Below are 20917 nucleotides of genomic sequence, written 5' to 3' on the forward strand. Positions count from 1 at the left end.
GTTTTAATTGTAGATTTCATTTTAGTTTGTGTTAACAAAAACACTGGTGTGAACTCATGAAAGACAGTGCTGTTGTTATTGTTAACTAACTAAAATGAGTAAACCTCTTCTTCGATAATTGAAATTGAAATCTAACAAATAAAATATAAATATTAGATAAAAATTTAAAATAATTCAGGTGCAATACAATTAATGTTGGAAGCAAGCAACAGGAACGCAAAACAAAAAAAAAATGTATTTAGATGATGATTCAACAAACGGCATTGATCATATCAACTGGTTATTTGCCGCCTTTTTATTGTGAGACTGGGAAAACAAAGTGGCTTACAAATGAAAACTCATGGAATATGCTTTGACATATTTATTTGCACTTCTCTGAGCAAATGAAACTTATCTTAGAAAATGAAAAGCAAAAATAAATATTGTGTCTGCTCCCTTTCTGCGAACAGAAATGCTGTTTCTTTTTCTGCCCTGCAATGTCTCTCCAAGTGTGTGTGTTTGTGTGTGTGTGTGTGTGTGTGTGTGTGTGTGCATGAGTGCCCATGTATGTGCTCTCTCCCCACCATCTCGGAGTCGTTTAGTCTGGGTCTTACTGTGTAGAATGGAGGATGGGCCAGTTTGTGTGCCATGGAGCATGTCTTAAAGCTGACCCTCAGCGTCTCTCATGAAGGAATGTGTGGGCTCCCTGCTCCACTAATCCAACACCTGCCTTTAGTAAACCCACCCTGGGCTTGACCACAGACCTCCCAGGTTAGTCAACCCCTCACTCAACACTCAGGTGAGGTCTGTACAGCCGCTGAAGGTCTTGCATTCATTCGTCTTTTGAAAGAAACCTTGCATATGAGCTCAGAGATTTTTCTAGTGGAAAGTGAGGGATATGTTTTCATGATAGGGTTTTAAGGAACACACCAATCATGTGTAATGTCATTCTGAATGTGTCAGGCAATACTGTAAAAACAACTGTAAAGCAAAACATTCGCTCTGGCTTTTAGTTATTTAAAAAAAAAATAGTTCTACCTCTGGTTCTTTTTCATTTGCTTTGAATGAGCTTAGCTGACTTGCATATATTCAAGCACTATTAGCCTTTAAAGATCGTGCCAACCGGCAAGAGCTGTTTGAATTACCCCAGAATGCAGTTTAACCAAATGTTATTCAAACAAATTCTTGTGGGAATGCATTTTATGCAAGCACACTTTTCACTTACCTTTTGCCATATCATACCTAGTAGAGCACATTTAAGGCCTGCAAGTTTTAATGTTTATCACAAGAAATCTTGATAAATCTTGATCTTCAAAATGTCTAATTTGTGTTCCACAGAAGAAAGAAAGCCATACAGGTTTGGAATGATATGACTGGGAGTAAATTCTGACATATTTTTTTTTTTTAAACTAGAAACTTTTTGTCACATAGTGGGATCTCAAAGGTCAGTGATTGCCTATAAAGAGGGCTTCAGGATGTCATGGATGGGATAATGTGGCTTTTCATAGCTGTAGGCTAATCCTAAATATAAAAAGAACAGGAAGAAAATGGGAAACCAAGATCGAGAGTGGAGGAAAGAGAAAGAATAAGGTGTCCAGGTGCTGGGATTTGGTGTTGAATGTCCACAGAGTGCTTGGGGCAACAGATTTCTCACACCTGATCTGAGGTGTAGTTTCCTCAGAGTATCAGTCTGCAAGTTCTGTCTCTAGTACAAGGTCATTCATTCATTTACCAGGTTCAGCAGTAGCTGTGTCACATTTATTGGCTGCATGTCTCAAGTCATAAAAGTAACCATTTTTTTTAAAAAAAGGATTCTTATTCCTTGTGCAGCATACCTGTAAATTACTATAATTTCTTTCTTACTGTAGAATGTAAAGGTTACTTAAAAAAAATGAGGCAGCATCGTCACAGTTGACCAGAGTACATGTTTTTGTTAGCATAGATAGAGTGTTGTGGAAAGCTAACAAGTTAAAGTTTTCATCCTGTTTGCTACAGTATAAGCTGTGGAAATGGAATGGAATGTTAATTTTATTGTCTTGTAAATATTTCACATAAATAAAAAATGTATTTTAATCTTTTAGAACTGTTTAAATTCTATTTTGTTGTAAAGGCTTACTAATTAGCATTAGCAATTCGAATCTGTGGCACTGTGGCATTTTGTCAAGTTTTGCTAAGCAGTCACAGCATCAGCACAGGTCAAGGTCATAAACCCTGTTCTTCGATCACATCCCACGCTGTTTTGAATTGAATGTGCCCACACTTTTCTCACTGTTTCTCTCTTTTCTCCTTATCACGCTGCCTCTCACTGTGCCAGTGAGTTAGCGAAGCATTAAAGAGTAGTTCTTAATGGCTTTGCATACAGTCCTGCACACTTGGCATAAGCTGGACAGCTACAATGGTCTCACAATTGTCCACTGCTTTAAACATCTCTCACCATATCTAAATGCTGATAAGCCAGCATGAGCTGCAGCTAGACCTGATGGGAGACAAATAGTCCCTGATAACGAAGTGAAATCCAGACAAAAGCCACCATCCCCCCTCTTAATGAGGGCCAGAAAAGTAAAAGAAGATTTTAAGAAAAGCGAGATGCCAGTGAGGAACCGTTGAACCTGTATAAGCCAGTTTAACTGGCCTTATAGGAGATTTGGTGGTGTAATGTTTCCTTAATGCTGTGTGACAGTGAACAAGAGAGAGCGTTGTAATGAGATATGTAAGAAACTAAATGTGTTACATGCGTCATTAAGTATGAAACTTTCACCTCTATCTCTTTTTGTCTTGAAACAGTTTGTCCTTTAGGAAACCAGGAAGGGCACAATAGTATAAGTAGTATCATATGAACTTTAAACCTGTCTCTTTAAATTACTGTAATGCTTGTGAAAGCAGAAGTCTGAGGGTTTGACAGTTGGCCAGAGTGTTATTTATGAACAAGGATGTGTGTAAAATTTAGGCAGTGGGTCATTCCAAGTTAATACGTGAGCTTTTCAGCATTTACCACTCAGTCCTCTGTAATATATGATTGTTTTAAGAAGAATGCAAAAAGAAAGGAAAAACGTGTGGGGTACTTGAGAAGGCCAAATATAATATTCATCAGAAAAATGACATCCTCAAAAAAGAAAGAAAAAGGTAGCACATTACAATAATGTTAAAGTATATTTACATTAAGTATGAATTACAAGAAAAGTATGAAACTATGAACAACAAAAAGTTATTGTTAAATTATCAAGATACTATTGCTTATTAATGTTCATTGATAATACATTAACTCATGATCATTTATAATACTTAAGTATTAGTATATGTAGATAACATTGCACAAAATATAAATGCTGTATTGTATGCCCTCAATGGACATTTTTGGTCATTTAAGTCTGAACTTCATTAACGTACAAAATATCAAACCAAGTGGCATCTGCAAACAAGAGACCTTTTTGCTGAACTAACTTTTCTGATCCACTTTTTTAAAATTGCTTTTAACCAGCTGATCTCAAGGTCATTTTTCATGAAAGAATAAAGTCGGTCCCTTTAAAGTTCACACAGATGTCCAAGCTAAATAACCACACGTGTAGTTCATCACATTAACAAATGAACATGTTCCACATTTACCAATGGGAAAGTCCAAGAATTTTTGTCTTCACTTTTTCATATTTTGAAACCCCTCACTTCCCTCCACAAAAAAATACAAATAAATAATAATAATAATTTTGTGAATGGTTTTGTGTGCTTGTTCTTTCTTTTAATATGACAATGTTATGCAAGACATGAATACATATATGAAATATTAATGAAATGTTTTTAAATACTACTATGAAAAATCTATTTGAATATAATTTAATATGCACTGTAGTTGCCAGTCTTCAGTGTCACATGATCCTTCAGAAGTCATAATATGCTGAGATGGTGCTCATGAAACCTTTCTTATTATCATTGTTGAATGCTGCTCAATATTTTTGTGAAAACCAGTCAAACTGAACAAAAGAAATAAATACTTTTTTTAAATACTGCAAGAACAACACTCTTAAAAATAAAGGCGCTTCAAAAGGTTCTTCACAACGATGCCATAGAAAAAACATTTTTGGTTCCACAAATACCATTCAGTCAAAGGTTCTTTCAAGAACCATCTCCATACCTTTTAATAATCTGAAGAGCCTTCTTATGCCACAAAGAAGCTTTTGTGAAACAGAAAGGTTATTCAGATGTTAAAGGCTCTTTATGGAACCATTTAGACAAAAAAACGTTCTTCTATGGCACCATGAAGGCACCTTTATAATGTTACAAATGATCTCTGTTCCAAATAAATGCTGAACTTTCTATTAATCAAGAATCCTGAAAAAAATCAAAAATAAATTAAGCATCGAAAACTGTTGTCAACATTGATAATAATAGGAAGCATTAATAATAATTTAGCACCAATGATAGATGATAATAACTGAGCACTGAATTAGCAGATTTCAAACACACACACAAACATACAGTATGTATATATAGATGTCCATATATTCAATCCTGGCTGTCTATGTGTGTGACGGTGGGTTTACTGTCCATTGTACCACATGTTATAACATCATTTCAATATGAATGAAATCTGTGGCTGAATTTAAACCATGCAGGGAGACTGAAAAAACTCTCACTATGTCTTGAGCTTTCAGAACACAAATGCACCGTGTCTTGGAGGCCAGCGCAAGGCCTTTCCCTCATGCTAAAATTCAGCCATGTTTTTTTCTCTGCCAAAGGCCCAAGCTCCAAGCTATGGGTCTCCTGTGAACTCTTTTTCTCCACAAAACAACAGCAGTGCCCCAGCCCTTCACTCAAACTCAGACTCCGCCCACACGTCTGTCACCAACATGAGCAGCCCCCGCTCTCCCTTAATACATCTAGGCACATACTCAGAAGAACAGTTCCAGAGCTCAAAGCCTGCCACTTATACTCACTGGCATTATGAATGCTGAGTAATTCACAGTAAATGGTTATGTGCAGAACTGCTCCATAAATTAATGTCTTAGCATGTTTTATGCTGCTGTTCAGCTGCTTGGTCCAATTTTTATTCTGTTTTCAAAAATGCGATCATCCAAGCACATCAGACAGTATGTCAGAATCATAGCCAAGCGTGTTGGTGCACATAATCACTCTAAGTGTGAAGGAATTCTAATGTCAACATCCAGAAGTCAGGAGTTTTCTACATTTCTTGCCGTAATTTTCATTTTCAAGACGTCAACATTTTTCTGCTGGTGAAATCCATCAGTGTAACAGAGGGTTATTATTGTATCAAAGGTTAAAACTGTTGGAGAAGAGAAATGACTCTCATTTGTTTCCACATCCACTGCCTAAAAACCCTAGGGGGAATAGTGTCTCGCTCTTTTTTTCTGTCTGTCTCTTATTCCATTTCTCTTTATTCTATTTCTTTGTTTGCCAAAGTTCACTCTTCCTTGTTTCTCATTTAATACATCTAAACACATTGAAACTTCACTGATACTGTGGTTACATGCAAAATTTGTACAAATAACCAAGGAAAGGAAATTGTCATCTCCTTTTTTGTGGGTTGATGTAAGTGTATCTGATGCCCAGAGAAAAATAATCTTCCCATCATTGTTCGTCTGCCAAAACAACCCTTCTCTGTTCAGCAAGGACTGCCGTAAGAAAATAATCATGTGGATCGCCTCTTCCGCTTTTGCCTGCATCCTTCCAGACTCAGCTGTCCTCTTCATCTCCCAACTGTGACTGGTTCAGAATCTCGGCCCAATCAGACAGATCTTGACCCGCACACAAACCATGTGAAATTGAACTTGTGGTCTCATTACCAAACAATGGAATTGAAGGGCGAGTTAGTGCAGTGTTACAGGCTAAACACAGTGAGATGGTTGATGGCCCATTAGTTTCTCTCACAGGGTGGTTCCCAGCAGGGTTTATTAATGACCTTAGAGTGCTAATGACCTTTCAGTCTTCACTTTCTCTTTACCTGTAAACTGATCCACCGAAAGTGACTCTATTGTCTGATTCTCAGGGCTCTCTGTATCACTCTCTCTGTTTCACTTGTGCCATTCTCTTTGGCACAGTGTTACTGTTGCCACCTTTCCCCAATTAAGAGGGGCCAAGGGAATATCCCAGATGATGAATCACAATACTGACACAAAAACATTATGAATCAGTCTGACTTTTGGAGAGGTGTTCTCCTGAATCACTCTGCGGAAGCTGAACTCTGTAGACAGTGCAGCTGAATCTGACTGTAAAAGTCTTAGTGGAAAGAACAAAATCTGGATTTTTATCCTGGAACAAGATTCTTGTCTAACTTTAAAACAAGTAACAAAATGATTTCAAGAATAAAGTTGTATTAAGAATGAAGTCAAAGCATTATTAGAGTAAAGTCTCATTTATTCTGTTTCTCTATAATGGATAATTGTACCAAAAGCAATGTTAAAGGCTCCTAATGAAACTAGAGCTTTGACAAAAAAAAAATAAATAAATAAATAAATTTCTTTTTCAGTGTAGAATTGCCACCCACAAAAGCAGATAAACTGCTTTTACTCATAGCAAATATCCAGTCCATATGAAGATGCTATGAAAGGTTTATTGTAGAGTCTCGCACATTAGCACTTTCTGTCAAACTGCCATATTCACGCTCATTATGCATCTTTACAGATTGAAATCTCAGTTTGGACTAAACAGCTGTCTTTCAAGAGGATGTGAATGAAAGTTCTCTGGGATTCTATTTAGAACAAATTTTTGTGCTGACAGTTTATGAAATCATCCAAATGAGGTATGCGGTACAGTGGGGTCTGAAAGATGTGTCGTGATCAGAAAAATATGTTTAGCAACAAGAACCTTCTGTCTTTTAATTAAATGCAGTAAGTAATACTTCTTAAATAACAGGTTACAACGCACATAGTAAACAGTTCAGGTTATGTTTCTATATTACTTTTGATTCAGGGGATTCCCAAGTCATATACTCTCCTTCCAAAACATTAGTGTTTGTGAAAATCATAAATCGGTGCTTCATATCTTTTTTTTTTTTTTTTTTTTACGGGAGAGAATAATCCTTTTTAGTTTCTGCGGACTTTCCAAGAGAACGGTAATAATGCCTTCTCTAATTTGCACTGTCTAGAAACCCAGTCACGGGGAACAACAGCAGGGTATATTTGTAGCAAACACCTGGAACTTCTTCAGATCTACAAAGGAGAAGCACAGAAAACGAGACTCCTGGAACAGTTGGTATGGATTAAACAAACTTCCCTTCTCACTGAAGATATAGAATGAGTCTGACCTCCCTGAAGATTTAAGCACACACAAGCACATACACAGCCATTCCCATATGAACAATCCCCACAGGCTCAGTAAGTAATGTATGTTAATCATGGCAATATAAGCCACATGGGCAGTTTTCCACTAAAAATGAGTTGTAAATTTATTTTACTTTGATCAAATGTAAGTCTGAATGTAGGCTTAAGCTAAACATATAATGAAAAATGCATAGGGGTTATTTTAGAAATGAATGCAAATTCACAAAATATAATGATTTGATAAGACTTTCAAGTAAGGTAATACTAATATGTAATACTTCATGATAATAATCTTGCTTAATGCTAATTTTCAATGTTTACTAATAGATTTTTAACATTTAAATTTATTATAAACAATTATAAACAAACATCAAGTTATCATTAACCTAAGGGGGTGTTTACATTAGACTGTTTTCAACTAAAAAGCTGAAAACATTTTATGTATTGCCAATTGATTTACATGAAAACTGTGTTTTGAGGGTCTAAAAATGAAAACTTGTTTCAAAGAGCAAGTTTTTGACTCGTTATCTTCTACTACAAAAATGCAAATTTGTGTAAATTTCTGAGAATTTGTGCGCTTTTCTGACATTATGCACATGCGTATTATGTGTTTGCAAAGTGTTTCTTTACAAAGTGACATCGGCAATTACTGGCCTCACCATAACCCAGAAAAAAAAAAAGCAAAATTGTTGTGTAAACATACGCCTAATTAACAAATACTTTAGTGTATTTAGTAATGTAAACAAATTCAACCCTATTGTAACTTATTAATGATCTTGGATATCAGAAGTAGTGTATGTTTTCTAAATGTATTGTAAAAGATACAGACAAAAGATAAAAGCATAACATAGGCATGTAATAATTAAATAAAATGCTTAAAAAGTGTGTTTATGAGTTAATATGTAATACACACACACACACACACACACACACAAATCCTTCAGACAATTCTGAGAAGACTGATACATCTTTTAATGGCACATTTTTTATATGTCAGACAGTACTTCAAAACACTGATCACATTCACAGAGTATATAAATATAATTTTATTTACAAAACATTTACAAATGCTGCTATCATTGTTCTTGAAATGTACAACTTATCAAAAAAGTGTATCATTTTCCCCACGCATAGCATACAGCATGACATCAATTTACAATAGCTTTATCTAATCTTGATTTGGACTCGTTTCTCTCCACTCGGTTGTTTGGGTTTTCAATATTCCATTCCGTTTGACCAGACATAACATAACTGTACATTAATGTGTATGAAAACATGACCTATAGTTTAAGCATGCTGGAGTCTTTTGAGCAGATGTAAGAAAGCCACAGATAAGTGGAAAAAGGGTTACATTATATGAGTCTCTCTGTGGCTCCAGGACCAGAACGGGGCCTTTTCCACCAATTTCACAGACACAAAAGCCTAGCTAGAGGTACTACGCTTACATGTGCTTACAAATCAAATCAATACAAGTGCTTTCTCAATACATCTATAATTGTCATACTGAATTGAACAAAAAGAATAAACATTCATCTGTTTATAAAGGTAAGCAAACTCTATGAATATAAAGTTGTTTCACTATTTTACAAACATCTAATTTGGCAATGCATCAAGAGCAAGACGTCCACAGAGATTTACAAGACTGTTCCCTGTTTGTCTCTGAGATTACAAGTTTGGTGTTGATCAATACCATCATAGAATGTTCATAATGGTCCCTGGTTCTCCACAGCAGAGTATTCTGCCTCAGACACACGTGAGGCATCGATAAGCCTAGCGAGGCCAGTTTTGGTAGAGTACTTGAAGATGAAGGCTTTCATCAGGTCGTAACGGTAGTTCTTGTTGATGAAAGTGAAAGTGAAAGTGATGTGACATACAGCCAAGTATGGTGACCCATACTCGGAATTCGTGCTCTGCTTTTTAACCCATCCAAAGTGCACACACACAGCAGTGACCATCCAAAGTGGTGAACACACACCCGGAGCAGTGGGCAGCCATTTATGCTGCGGCGCCCGGGGAGCAGTTGGGGGTTCGGTGCCTTGCTCAAGGGCACCTCAGTCGTGGTATTGAGGGTGGAGAGAGTGCTGTATATTCACTCCCCCCACCTACAATTCCTGCCGGCCCCCGAGACTCGAACTTACAACCCTTGGATTGCAAGTCCGACTCTCTAACCATTAGGCCACGACTTCCCCTTGTTGTAGATGATGGGGTTCACACAGCAGTGAAGGAGAGAGAACCACTGGGTGAGATTCAGTGCTGCATAGAGAGCGTTCTCCAGTGTGCAGTTGAAGGGAAGCACGTTGAGAAAGATTAGAGTGTCAAGCAGGAGAGCTCCATGGTAGGGAAGCCAACACACTAGGAAGACAACAATGTAGGTGAAGATGAGGCGGCGACTGATACGACGTTCCTGGTCAGCTGAGGGTTGGATGGTACCGGCCAGGAGGACGTAGAACACAGCAATGATAGGGAAGGGGATGGCAAAGCCGAGGACAAAGAAGCTCATTTGGATTCCAACTATCCACTCCTTAGTACTGTCCACCGGGTACACTGGTTTACATATGATGATGTCTGAATGGCTGTATTTCTCCGCCTGGAGGAAGTATGTTTCAGGGAGGGCGGCAAAGAATGCCAGCAGCCAAACGCCAACACAAATTAGCTGCCTGGTCCTTCTCTTCCTCTGACTGGGACTATCTCCAAAAAGTTTCACGGACAGGTAGCGGTCCACACTCATACATGTAAGGAAAAAGATACTGCTGAAGAGGTTGACACTGAAGACCAGGTGTGTAATTTTGCACATGGCATCACCAAACGGCCAGTGGCCGAGTTGAAGCAGAGAACTAATGGAGACCGGAAGAGTGGCCACTACACAGAGGTCAGCGATGGCAAGGTTGAGGATATACAGGTGAGTTTCATAACGTTTCCTTTCAGATCGCACATTCACCCACACCACCAGAGCATTGGCAGCCAGGCCGATGATGAAGAGGAAGATGTAGAGAATAGAGAGGGCATAGAGCAAAGCCCTCTGGCTGAAGGTGCTGTGACACACTTCCACATGGGAGATATTATCATCAAGGGCTGAGAAGTTCAGATCACCCAGTGCGGCCAAAATGTCATTGAAGTCATTCACGTTCACACTCATCTTGGCACGTCTTTGTTATTGCCACTTTTGAGACACAACAGCAGTGACCTGAAACAAAAAAAACAGGGACTGTTATGACACATAGGCAGACAAAACATAGCAAGAATAGGGTCTAATTAAACTCAGAGGGACAGAAAAATGTATAACAAAGAAAGTTTATTTATAAAACACACATAATCTGAAACATCTCGAACACACCAGGGTCCCTAGTCAGAGGGCAGGACCTTGTACTGCATAAGAGGATGTTTTCTTGAAGAGTTCATTGCATGGGTTTATTTCCCAGGGTTACTGGATTGCACTAAATATATGAATAAATTCAGGCTATCAGTGTCACAGAATCAAAGAGGGAAGAGTTAATAACAAAAAAAGTGTGTCCAGAATAAACATGGAAAAATCTTAGTTTTCACATTCATTGTATTCATACTTTTTGTATTCATGAAGACCTTCAATTTAATCAGTGTCATGTGGTGTAACCATCAAGTAAAAAGTGATAGCATATTTTTTCTCTGCTTGAATACTCATGATTGTATACATCCTAATTATTATTTTTTTAAAAAGGTTTTTAAAAAGTTTTGTTCACAAATATGAACTTTTTATTAAGAAATATTATGTTTTTGAAGAGTTGCACCATATGACATTTCACAATATGAACCACCCTTGCCTTGTCTTAAAAAGGTCACATTTTCTGATATTTAGGAGGTTTATTGACTTTAAAACACAGTCATGAACGACTGCATGTGTGTTGCACCGCATGACTGATTTTGCAGACAACGTTTTTACAAATTGTTCAAAATTTGTTTTAGTGTTACTTTATTGTGTGTGATATTATCCAACTAAATTAATAAAAAAGCAATAGTGCTTCATTGCTTAAAGGCTGTGCTGTACTACTCTGCTTAACATAAGGACTAGATGCCCAGAAGCAAAACTCAGATGGCTGAGCAAATACTTGTTGGCAGACCTCTGCTGCCATGCAGTGACCCGGTGAAAAACTAAGTAGATATCCATGGCAAATGGGATTTTCCCTATACAAAAAGTTCAACACAACCAATGGGCCATGCGATAGAGTACAATGATAGGGAACAGAGTGTGACACCTCTGGAAGGCATTAGAGAGACAGATCCCCGTTAGAAATGAGACAAGTCATAGATAGAAGGGAGGAGGATGGGCGAGGACTGCTCCCTCTGCGACACAGAGGGGTGAAAGGTTCTTTTCTCAATATGATATGCTCAGCTTTAGGACTGGATGCCAAGCTTTGAACTGGCAAAAGCTAAAGAGAACAGAGAACAGCCACACACTGGCGTTATGTCAAAGTTTTTCATTTGCACATTCCCAAAAACACATGTACACACGTCTCTAATCACACATTTGGATCTTCAACCCTCAGGGCTTTCATAATAATAAAAAAATTGCAACATATAAGTATGCTTTTAAACATTTGTGCAGTGAAGCAGAAATGATAAACACACTTAAGCTCTTTCTTAATCTGTCATTTTTAAAGTAAACATAAAGAAATAAGTTTAATATAAACAAAATATCATTTTCCAATTGGCCTGATGTTAAAAAAAAATACAACTGCAAACGTGTGTTTTGCTAAAGAACCATCAAGTGATAGAATTTGTTTAGGCTTGTTTATTTTCATTCCAAATCTACCCGCTGTTTTGACCCTGGAACACAGTTAACGCCTGACCTTAATATCATTAAAGGAAATATGAGAAGTGACACAGCTGCTCTTAATGCATCCTGTGATCCTTACATACAGCAAGGTCTTCCAAAACAATGACAGAGCTGGAATTATTTTACAGCTTTCCACTCTGACATCATTAGGTTATGGAGACAGAGAGGGCAGCGTAAACCTCTGACCTGACTTACCAGGTGCAATTAAAAAAATCAGGTGTCATAAAATGGCATTACATACGGCCCCAAGCACCACCATCACGTCCCCCAGCCTTGTTGTAAAACTGTTGCATTTACACTGCTCAAACACAACGGCCCCCTCACCTGATCTCAAAGCCCAAGGCAACAAGCACACTTGCCCACACAAAGAGTTAGCTGTGTGGACACAGCGACTCTCCGTCCAGTCCTCTCCTTCCCCCTCTCTCCCTGTCTCTCTCACTTGAAGTCTCTAAGTTCCCTTGAAACTCAGTATTGTTTCACTCCAAGTATTTTGCAATCATGAGGGGTATCATCAGTCATGGTTAAAGCATGAAATTTTCACTGTAAGTGTGATTGTGAGGAAAATAATGTAACAACAATACAATGGGCAAAACAAATCCCATTAAAGTAAACTAAAAAGTGGGTTAATATACCAAGGAAATTTAAATTAATTAATCCCACAGAACGTTAATTTAATACTATAAGCTCCTATATTTACTATAATGTAATTAATAAAAAAAAATCAGAAATACATATTTTTATATAAATATATTTTTGTTTATAAATAGAAACTACTGCAAATACAAATAGCTCATAATAATAGCTAGTTGCCTGAGTCAACACTTGAGAAGAGTTTCAATTACAGAAGTGAATATATATCACTGAAACCACCTTTGGTCCTAAATTCCCGATAAATTCACATGCAATTTTAAAAATTTACAAAACCGCGGCTTCTCTATACCTCAACCAACAAGCAACCTCACTTTTAACATGAATGGATTCACAGGAACCGAGAAAACAGACCAAAAGAGTCTCGAAAGAAAGTTCCTCTACCTGGCCCCTTTATACCTACTCTTAAAATATGGATTTAAAATTATGTAACCTATTATCTAATGTGCAACAGCATTCATTTTATGTTAAATGAAATACAAGTGGACATTGGTATTAAAGGGACAAATCCGCGGGATGCGACACTGCTAATCCACACCTCCAACAGAGAGTTTCGGGCTAGCTTTTTAAGTGCTTTTTAAGTAGGCTACCTTAACTTTCCGAGTGTAAAATTAAAGCAGGTTACGTTAGTCTTTAAAGGCAATATTAACACTGATAACTTATAGGGCCTAACACCTTATATCACCAGTTTTAAGTGTTTGGATATCAGTATGGTCCGATACGCGTATGAAAAGGCTGCACTAAAACCAAAATATATCACGCACAAACACGTGCACACACAAACAAGACGTAAAAATAAACTTACAATCCTTGCGGTACGTTTTGGTGCTCCTGGACTTTTAAATGCAGCCTTTGGTAACGAGATTCCGAAACCTGGAGAAAATGTCAAAGTCTTGTGGTTATCCGCACGAGAGGATGGCGTGATTGTCCCTCTGCTCTCTGACTGCACTTGCTGATATAGTGCTGCGAGTAACGCCTCCCGAGGCCGATCGGAAAAGTGAATCACTCAAGTTTCTGTCCAACAACAATGTGAGTGCGGACGTGCGACACATCGGATTTCCACTCCCTGTTTAAATAGCGATATAAACAAAAAGATTGTTCGAATTTCAGAATAAGCTTTTGTGTTTTTGTTTTCGCACGAGAGTTGTTTAGAAAAAAAGAAAAAAATCAAAGAAGCATATGCATGCGAAAGTTTCACTGAGGACTTCTAAGTTTCTCCAGTTTCACAGGCTGAAATATGCTTTATGTACAAATATTCTCAAGATTTTTATAAGCTATCAGTAAAGCATTTTAGATAGCCTAGTCTTTGCACTTTTCATTCATGAATAGGCTACTGTAACAATAAATATTTTATATTGCTAACATGCCATTCAAATAGTTATGTCATATATAAATTAATACAGCTATTCATATTTAAATGTACCAACTGATCTGTTAAGTACTCTGGTTTGATAATTACTAATAATAAATAAATATGCAAGTATTATAGGGCCTAATATCATATTAATATGACTTTATTATTATAATATCATATTACCGGTAATATGACTTAATACTTCATGTTAAGGTCTCACTTAAAATGCAACTCGCAACATGCTGTTGTTAGTAGCAGGTGAATTTGGTTTTGTTATTTTCCTGTCCCACGACTGTTTTATTCTTTTTGCATCCTCTTGGCAATCCCTCAAAGACTTCCAGGCAGTCGGCTAAATTTAACCACAAGGAAGCTCACCTGTTCTGAATCTTCAGCTGGCCTCTGTTTAGCTTTATATTTTCTGGATAATGGCCATTGACTATTGTGTGTGATATGGAAAAGTGGAAACTGAAATGAAACATTCTCAACAAATATCAATGGAATAATGGGATAAATTGTTCAGTAGTATGGATTGAAATAATGCATTTGACTGTAGAAGCATTAGTGCATTGATTTCAACTCCAAAACATAATTTGGCTTCCTCTAGAAATGTGAGGGTACTGATGGAAAGAGATAAGCCAGATGAATGCAACTGTAACCACAACATTACATGGAAAGCATTAAGTCTTGCCAGCATTATTTTTTGATTGTGTGAATAATTTGAATCAATGTGCTTCTCCATGTTAAACATATCAAAGGAGATGGAACACCTGCCAAAACAATGCACATAAATTGTGGAGCTGTCCCTGAAATAGGAAAATATGCATTAAATGTACATACACATGCAAGGACTTTCCAGCATAACAGTTCTCTAAATGCAACTTCACACCAGATTCACCAACATTTGATTGTTCAATGGTCTCTTTTTTGAAGACCATACAGGGTGGAAACCAACAGGATTTTTTTTTTTTTTTGTGCAAAGTATGCATAGAAATCCAGCAGTTGAAAAACATTTGGTTTTAGTTAAGGGCGTAGTCTGGTAAACCGAGACATGTTCCAAATTAAAGATTGTTAAAATGGTCTTTCCATCTTAGCTATTAAGTTTTCACTGGAGTCCATTCTTTGTGTCTGCAGTAAAGGAAAGAAAAAGGTTTTCACAAAAAAAAAACCCCACTGGTTTCGGATTAAATACTTGCGGGGGTTTAACACAGCCTGTCTATAAAACAAAAATATCACAATTTTTTTGAAAACCTCATTGTTGACAGTTTTATTAACAAATTGCTGTCAGGAGCCTGTAGCTGTTCACATCCTATCATAGAGGGAAGCCTGTAAGAGAACACAGAGCCCTTTTAGAAACTTTTATCCATGGTTGGACCACCAGGAAAGTATGAGACAAGGACAAATGATGCATCCATTGATAAATAAATTTCACATTGCACTTCCACAGTCTGCGTTTACATACCTACCTGCCCACATGGTCTTTTGGCTATAGAATTCAAACAATATGTGGCAGATCACACAAGCAAAGGAATAGCTCACTTCCAACGTGACATCAATTATTTCAAAACATGCTGCGTCAGAAGACTCTTCCAAATTGCTTTGTTAACAAACGGCCGAACTGCATTCATAAATTGAATGAGCTGAGCGACGCAAGCGTGGCGTCGTGTTGTGTTGTGTTGCACAGCGGGATGCCAAACAAGAGCTTGTTAGTAACAGAGGCTTATGCTCGCGGCTTTTCGGATAAGATAAGAAAACGATAAAAAATGACCGGCCAGAGTTATCATTATGTGTTAGAATCGCATTATGTGTTATAGTTGATAGAGTATTGTATTCCGTTTTTAACTAGTTGCCTCGATCCCCCCTCTCTCAGAAGCAGTGAAGAGGCTTTGATCTCGTTGCCATGGTAGCTGTCAGAAGCGCAGCGCAAACCACAGTCTGCCTGGCGCGAGACTTGTCCAACTCTACTTAGAAATGTTTAGCTTAACTAATGAATTCTAATCAAGACTTACTGCTTGGATGCCTTACTTCGCTTCGTTTAACCATTTCAGTTTCGAAAGCGGCGGCTTGCAATTATGCTTTCCCTCTGATATTCAAATACAGCACTTTCTAAACTAGCGCGTGGAATCACTAAGGATGTCGCAGAGGTGAGTAATAACTGCCCTTTTACTTTGTGCACCTCACTGTAAAACGGGAATGTTAATGTGATGCCAAGAACCACCATAGTGTTTATAATTAACGAAAAGTGTGTAATGTCTGTGTGGAAAAAGTGAATATTTGTTATAGCTATTAACTCTGTAACGTTCAGAATTGTCTGTATAACTTGATATCAAGGGAATATGCGAACAATTCTATGTGCAAAAAAGGAAGTTGCAAAAAAAGAAAAGAGTTCTAGTAAGAACGCCTACTAGGAGAAAGTCTACATTGAATTGCAGTTCCTATGACAACACAGAGCCAAACTACTGAGAACCAGCAGTAGTTTTGTCCTCCAACAGGAGCGATTTAAATCAGCTTTGGTGTAGGTTGAGGTACTGTATGCTATTTTCAGTCATCCTACAGCATTAGTTTTCTAAAGAAGAGCATTACATTTAGTAGTACTGCATGTATTAATAACATTTTTTTAATTCCCCAAGCAAGGGGATTTTTCCTCATCATTCACTATTTTCTGTGGACATCCGTTAGTTACTGCTGATTTGTAGTGAACTGTAGTATTTCTGCCTTTGTTGTCTGCCATATTTTAGATATCTTTAATAGGGCGCCTCTCTATTTTATTGCAAATGTTGTTTTACAACCACCCTTCTAACCTCCTCCCACAGCTCCTCCCCAGTCCCCCCTCCCGCTCTAACTATCCCGTCCCTCTCCTTTGATTTTGCCATCCCTTCAATTTGAGTAGCTCTTGGCAGTGCTAATGCCCAGAGGGGAACAATACTGTATGGGCCCATCAGAATAAGAAAAGAAGGTGGTTTCACCCTCGCCATGAACTCTTTCAACAATCACAAAAGGAGCACCCACACGCAAGGGAGTCAAAGAGGTCAGAGGACATCTGTGGAATTCATGTGTATTCAACTTTAGAAAACGAGGAATGGAGAAATAATGTTTGTCAGGGGATTTCTTCCATTATGGGGCTTAATATGCTGACTTACGGTGAATTCAGTGTGCGTTCTGTGGTTTCCCACATTTAGGTTACACAGTCAGACACAGGCGGTGCTAATTTTGGCCTGAGGGTCTAAAAACAGAGGGCCGGGAAAACTTTCCCAGAGGGCAGGTGCTTTCAGCAGGTGTAATTAGGCCTGTTAACAAGTACTACTGCGGATTTACATGTCTCTGCCGATTGCATTTCAAAGACAGATTGTTGTGGAAGGTCATGGAATTTTTAAATCCTAAAAAAATCCTATATAAATTGCCATTCATAATAAATACAATAAACCATTTTTTTATGTGAAAATGTAATCATTGTTTTATCCACATTATCCATACACTTCTAAATAAAGTGACAGTAGAAGTAAAATATCAAATTTATAGGACTGCTATCTCATAAATGTCCGTTTCCTCTATCCAGTTCATATGGGCAAATGTGGGATGCTGCTCAGGGAGCTTTGGAGGACCTTTTGGAGGATGAATATCCCACAATGCAGCTCCGTCCTCAAAAGGACCGTCTTCAGGTCTTTCAGACACTGGCAACTTTCTACCTGCGCTACCTGAAGATATTCCGTGCCCTGGAAGAGGTTTATGATCAGATTGTTCACCCCCAAAAGAGGCGTGTTGTGCACCAGGTTCTTGAGGGGGTGATGGGACGTCTTGTAGAGCTGAAGAATGAGATGGTGGAGCTGGAGTACTCAGAGTTTCACTACTTTGATGACATATTGCAGGATTTCAAAATGACCCCTGTGAGTGAGATAACATACTGTTACTGTTGCATGTACAGAATGCTGGGAATGTTTTGGTCTCTTGTGGTTGTAGATTCAGAGCAGAGGGCCTGGAAGGAATTTAGGAGATTTGGGTTTGGGGAAGATTTAGCTGCTCAATGTCAAAGTGGATTTTAGTGAGCTAAGCCTCTTGTTTTTCTCTGAATTTAGTGGATGCTAATTGGGGTCACTAGTGCACAGATTTTAAATATGACCTTCTCCATTCAGGGCTGCAATAGCTGAAAATAATTTGAATCTTTTTTTTTAGGAGGATCTTGAGGTGCCTATTCCACGCTATTTTGTGAGGGAGAAGATGAGAGCACTAAAAGAGAGAGAAAAGATGTTGGCCCATATTTTGGCTAAAGGAGGATGTCAGGAACATAAAACTGTGAGTGTGTCACAGTCAATGAAATATAAAAACTCTCAATACAAATACAAGTAATGCAAGTCAAATAATAATAGCTGTGCCAAATACTGGAGGTGTGTGGTTCTGGTTTCTGGTTAAGCAGGTGCCAGTTCAGTTCATGTCTTTGGAGCGGGCTGTGTGGCTGCTGCAGGTCAGTGAGCGAGCTCGGCAGGGAAGACTGAGAGCTCACTTCATGAAGACAATTCGGCAGGAGGAACAAAGAAGACTTCAGGGTAACTCTAGCATGCAGGACCCTAACCAGGCAGCCACCTGCATTCAGAAGGTATCAGGCATCACTTGCTTTTCAACAAAAACTTTCTAGTCCAGCTAAATTACTAATGCATTGCATAGATGTGTTTGAAATTGGCAAAATAATGATAAATGATCAAGAAAACTTTTATGCAGTGAATTTAAATATTACTATATAAAGGAATAGTTCACCTAAAAATGTTTTGTCTTTTATTATTTACTCACCCTCATGTCATTCCAAAAATTGTATGGTTTTCAAGAACTTTGAAGCTCTTAATATGCAATTAATCTATATCTTCACTAATATATTCCAAGAATTTTTAAGCAAAACAGTTAGTTTGTATGATGAACAGGTTAAATTTAAGTCTTTATTCACTCTCAAATCAAGTTAATTTCATTGAACAGTTGCAGGCATACACTAAATCAAATATAGTGATACAAACTAGAAGACATTGAGTATACCAGTCAAGTTGTATGGATTAATTTTATGCTTCATGTACATTTTGTTGAAGCATTCTTCAAAATATCTTTTGTGTTGCTGACTTTAACTTTCTCTTTTTTTTCTTTTGTTGTTTTGTCATTACTGTTAGTTAGTCATTTTGTTGTGAGCTTAAAGGTTCATATTTTTACATTTGTCACCATTCTTGAGATTTTGTGTATGAAGTATTGTGGTCTATTTACAGTAATTTACAGTAATTACAGTAATTCTATTCCCAATATCTTTGCTCTGCATTGTGATTGCTCTTTCAGAAACAAAGATAGCATAGTTCACTTTACATGTGAAATGTTCTATAAAACTCTATATTTGGTTCTCTATTTTTGGTTATTGTGTTACTAACTGGAAGTTTGCTGAACAAGATTGTAGTTATTTTCACATTTTCACATTGACTAAACAAAGTAGCATTACTCAGGGCAATTAAGACAATCATTAGGAGAACTAAAAAAATATGAGTGCATCATGTTGCCCTGAATTTTTAACCTTATTTATTTATTTATTTGTTGGTTGGTAAACATTTCTCACATGTATTAATGAATGAATGTTATGAGTACACATTAAGTGTCATCAAAGTATATGCCAATTGGCTATTTAGGAAGTAAAAAAAAAAACTGCCCTAAAGAGGATAAACACATCATAACATTATAAGATTGCATCAATAAATATATCATTATTTAAACTGAAGTTGATGATCTAGCATCATACACAAGCGAGGTAATGCCTACTGCCCTACCTGTGCATGAACTCAAATGCTGTAGAGGTCAGGCCATCGCCGATCACAGTCATCAGTTGTCACATTTGACATGAAGTCTGCTCAACAAAGGACTGTGAATGACATGCGATCCCATCCAAGCATAAAAGATATATGTCCAAGTCATCTGTAGGAATAATGTGCTTGTAGGCCCTTTGGCAGCAGGAGGGATATTAGCATTGTAGTGCTGAGAGATGGGGAAAGGAAAGCATTCCTGGATTTTAGGTGTTGTTTTTCAGTGCCATCCTAATCATGAAATCTGAGCTCATGTATCCTGACGTCTTTTTGAGTGAGTGTTCGCTACGATTGTTGAACCCAGACATAGATGAAGCCTGAAAGAGATAGCAGATATGATTTTGGAGCTCTGAAGTTTTTTGCAGTGCAGGTGTGAAACTGACATTGCTGAGTGAAAACGTACAGAAAAGCATCGACGAAGGGCCTCATGGTTAGCTCATGGGTAATTCACTTTCAAATAGCTCATACAACAAGCATTTGTGCCATGTAGTGAATGCGATTACAGGAGGTGATAAACAGAGATTTTGGGCTTTCACACTGCAAGGCTGCTTTCACAAGGTCTAATCCTCCCTTCGCTCTCATTCTGTAGCTCACAGCAAAGCAGATTTCTGTGCTGTGAAACCCTGGAAACATAATCCTCTCTCTTCAGTTGGCTATTGCTGTTTAAGCATTATTGTCGTTCAAACTAAAAAGGGGGATTTATTAAAAAAATACAAGAATAATCCTTGCCTGCGTTATGAAATGTAAACTGAGTCTTGAGACTGATTTGCCTTAGTTGTTGAGGTTATCGAAATATGAACCACGCCACATCCTCAATGACAACCTGAATGATAAAAATCAGTTTGTCAGATCAGAATTTCGGTTGCTGTTAGTACAGTACATTCCTGTCATCCAAAAATCCACAGTAAATGCAAGAGGACGATAGATTGTTTTCACCAGATAACATGAGCCAAAGGATGTACTTGATGTCAAAGTGACTATGATAGTATCATTTCTGGTATGTGTCCTCAGGCTCAGTTTTCTGTCTTTCCTGCTATTA

General features: G+C 37.7%; 2 protein-coding genes across 4 annotated transcripts in view; one reads left to right on the forward strand and one right to left on the reverse strand.

Annotated features, from left to right (window-relative positions):
- Nucleotides 1-8198: 8198 nt before the first annotated feature.
- LOC109084855 (atypical chemokine receptor 3) lies at nucleotides 8199-13669 on the reverse strand. Its single transcript, XM_042725648.1, has 3 exons — nucleotides 13514-13669; nucleotides 9442-10434; nucleotides 8199-9097 (listed from the first exon to the last, which is right to left on the reverse strand). The coding sequence occupies exons 2-3, from the start codon at nucleotides 10384-10386 to the stop codon at nucleotides 8954-8956; spliced, it is 1089 nt and encodes a 362-aa protein (XP_042581582.1). The 5' UTR covers nucleotides 10387-10434; nucleotides 13514-13669; the 3' UTR covers nucleotides 8199-8953.
- A 1868-nt stretch (nucleotides 13670-15537) lies between these two features.
- The window catches only part of LOC109084832 (dynein regulatory complex protein 11-like), a 40364-nt gene continuing 34984 nt past the window's right edge, over nucleotides 15538-20917 (forward strand). The window contains exons 1-4 of one of the 3 annotated variants that reach the window (XM_042725649.1): nucleotides 15538-16203; nucleotides 17616-17943; nucleotides 18230-18349; nucleotides 18471-18650. In XM_042725649.1, the coding sequence (XP_042581583.1) occupies nucleotides 16193-16203; nucleotides 17616-17943; nucleotides 18230-18349; nucleotides 18471-18650 (639 nt within the window). In that variant the 5' untranslated portion in view covers nucleotides 15538-16192. Of the gene's footprint in view, nucleotides 16204-16291; nucleotides 16585-17615; nucleotides 17944-18229; nucleotides 18350-18470; nucleotides 18651-20917 lie in introns of those variants that run through there. The other 2 variants (XM_042725650.1, XM_042725651.1) reach the window with 2 other exon arrangements.

The sequence above is a fragment of the Cyprinus carpio genome, chromosome B6 (assembly GCF_018340385.1).
Source record: "Cyprinus carpio isolate SPL01 chromosome B6, ASM1834038v1, whole genome shotgun sequence".
Lineage (NCBI taxonomy): Eukaryota > Metazoa > Chordata > Actinopteri > Cypriniformes > Cyprinidae > Cyprinus > Cyprinus carpio.

Excerpts from the sequence above, each read along its gene's own strand:
- LOC109084855 (XM_042725648.1), bottom strand. The coding sequence starts at position 10,386 with ATGAGTGTGAACGTGAATGACTTCAATGACATTTTGGCCGCACTGGGT. Across the intron at positions 9,098-9,441 it reads TGAACCCCATCATCTACAAC|TTCATCAACAAGAACTACCG; the intron begins AAGGGGAAGTCG and ends TTCACTTTCACT.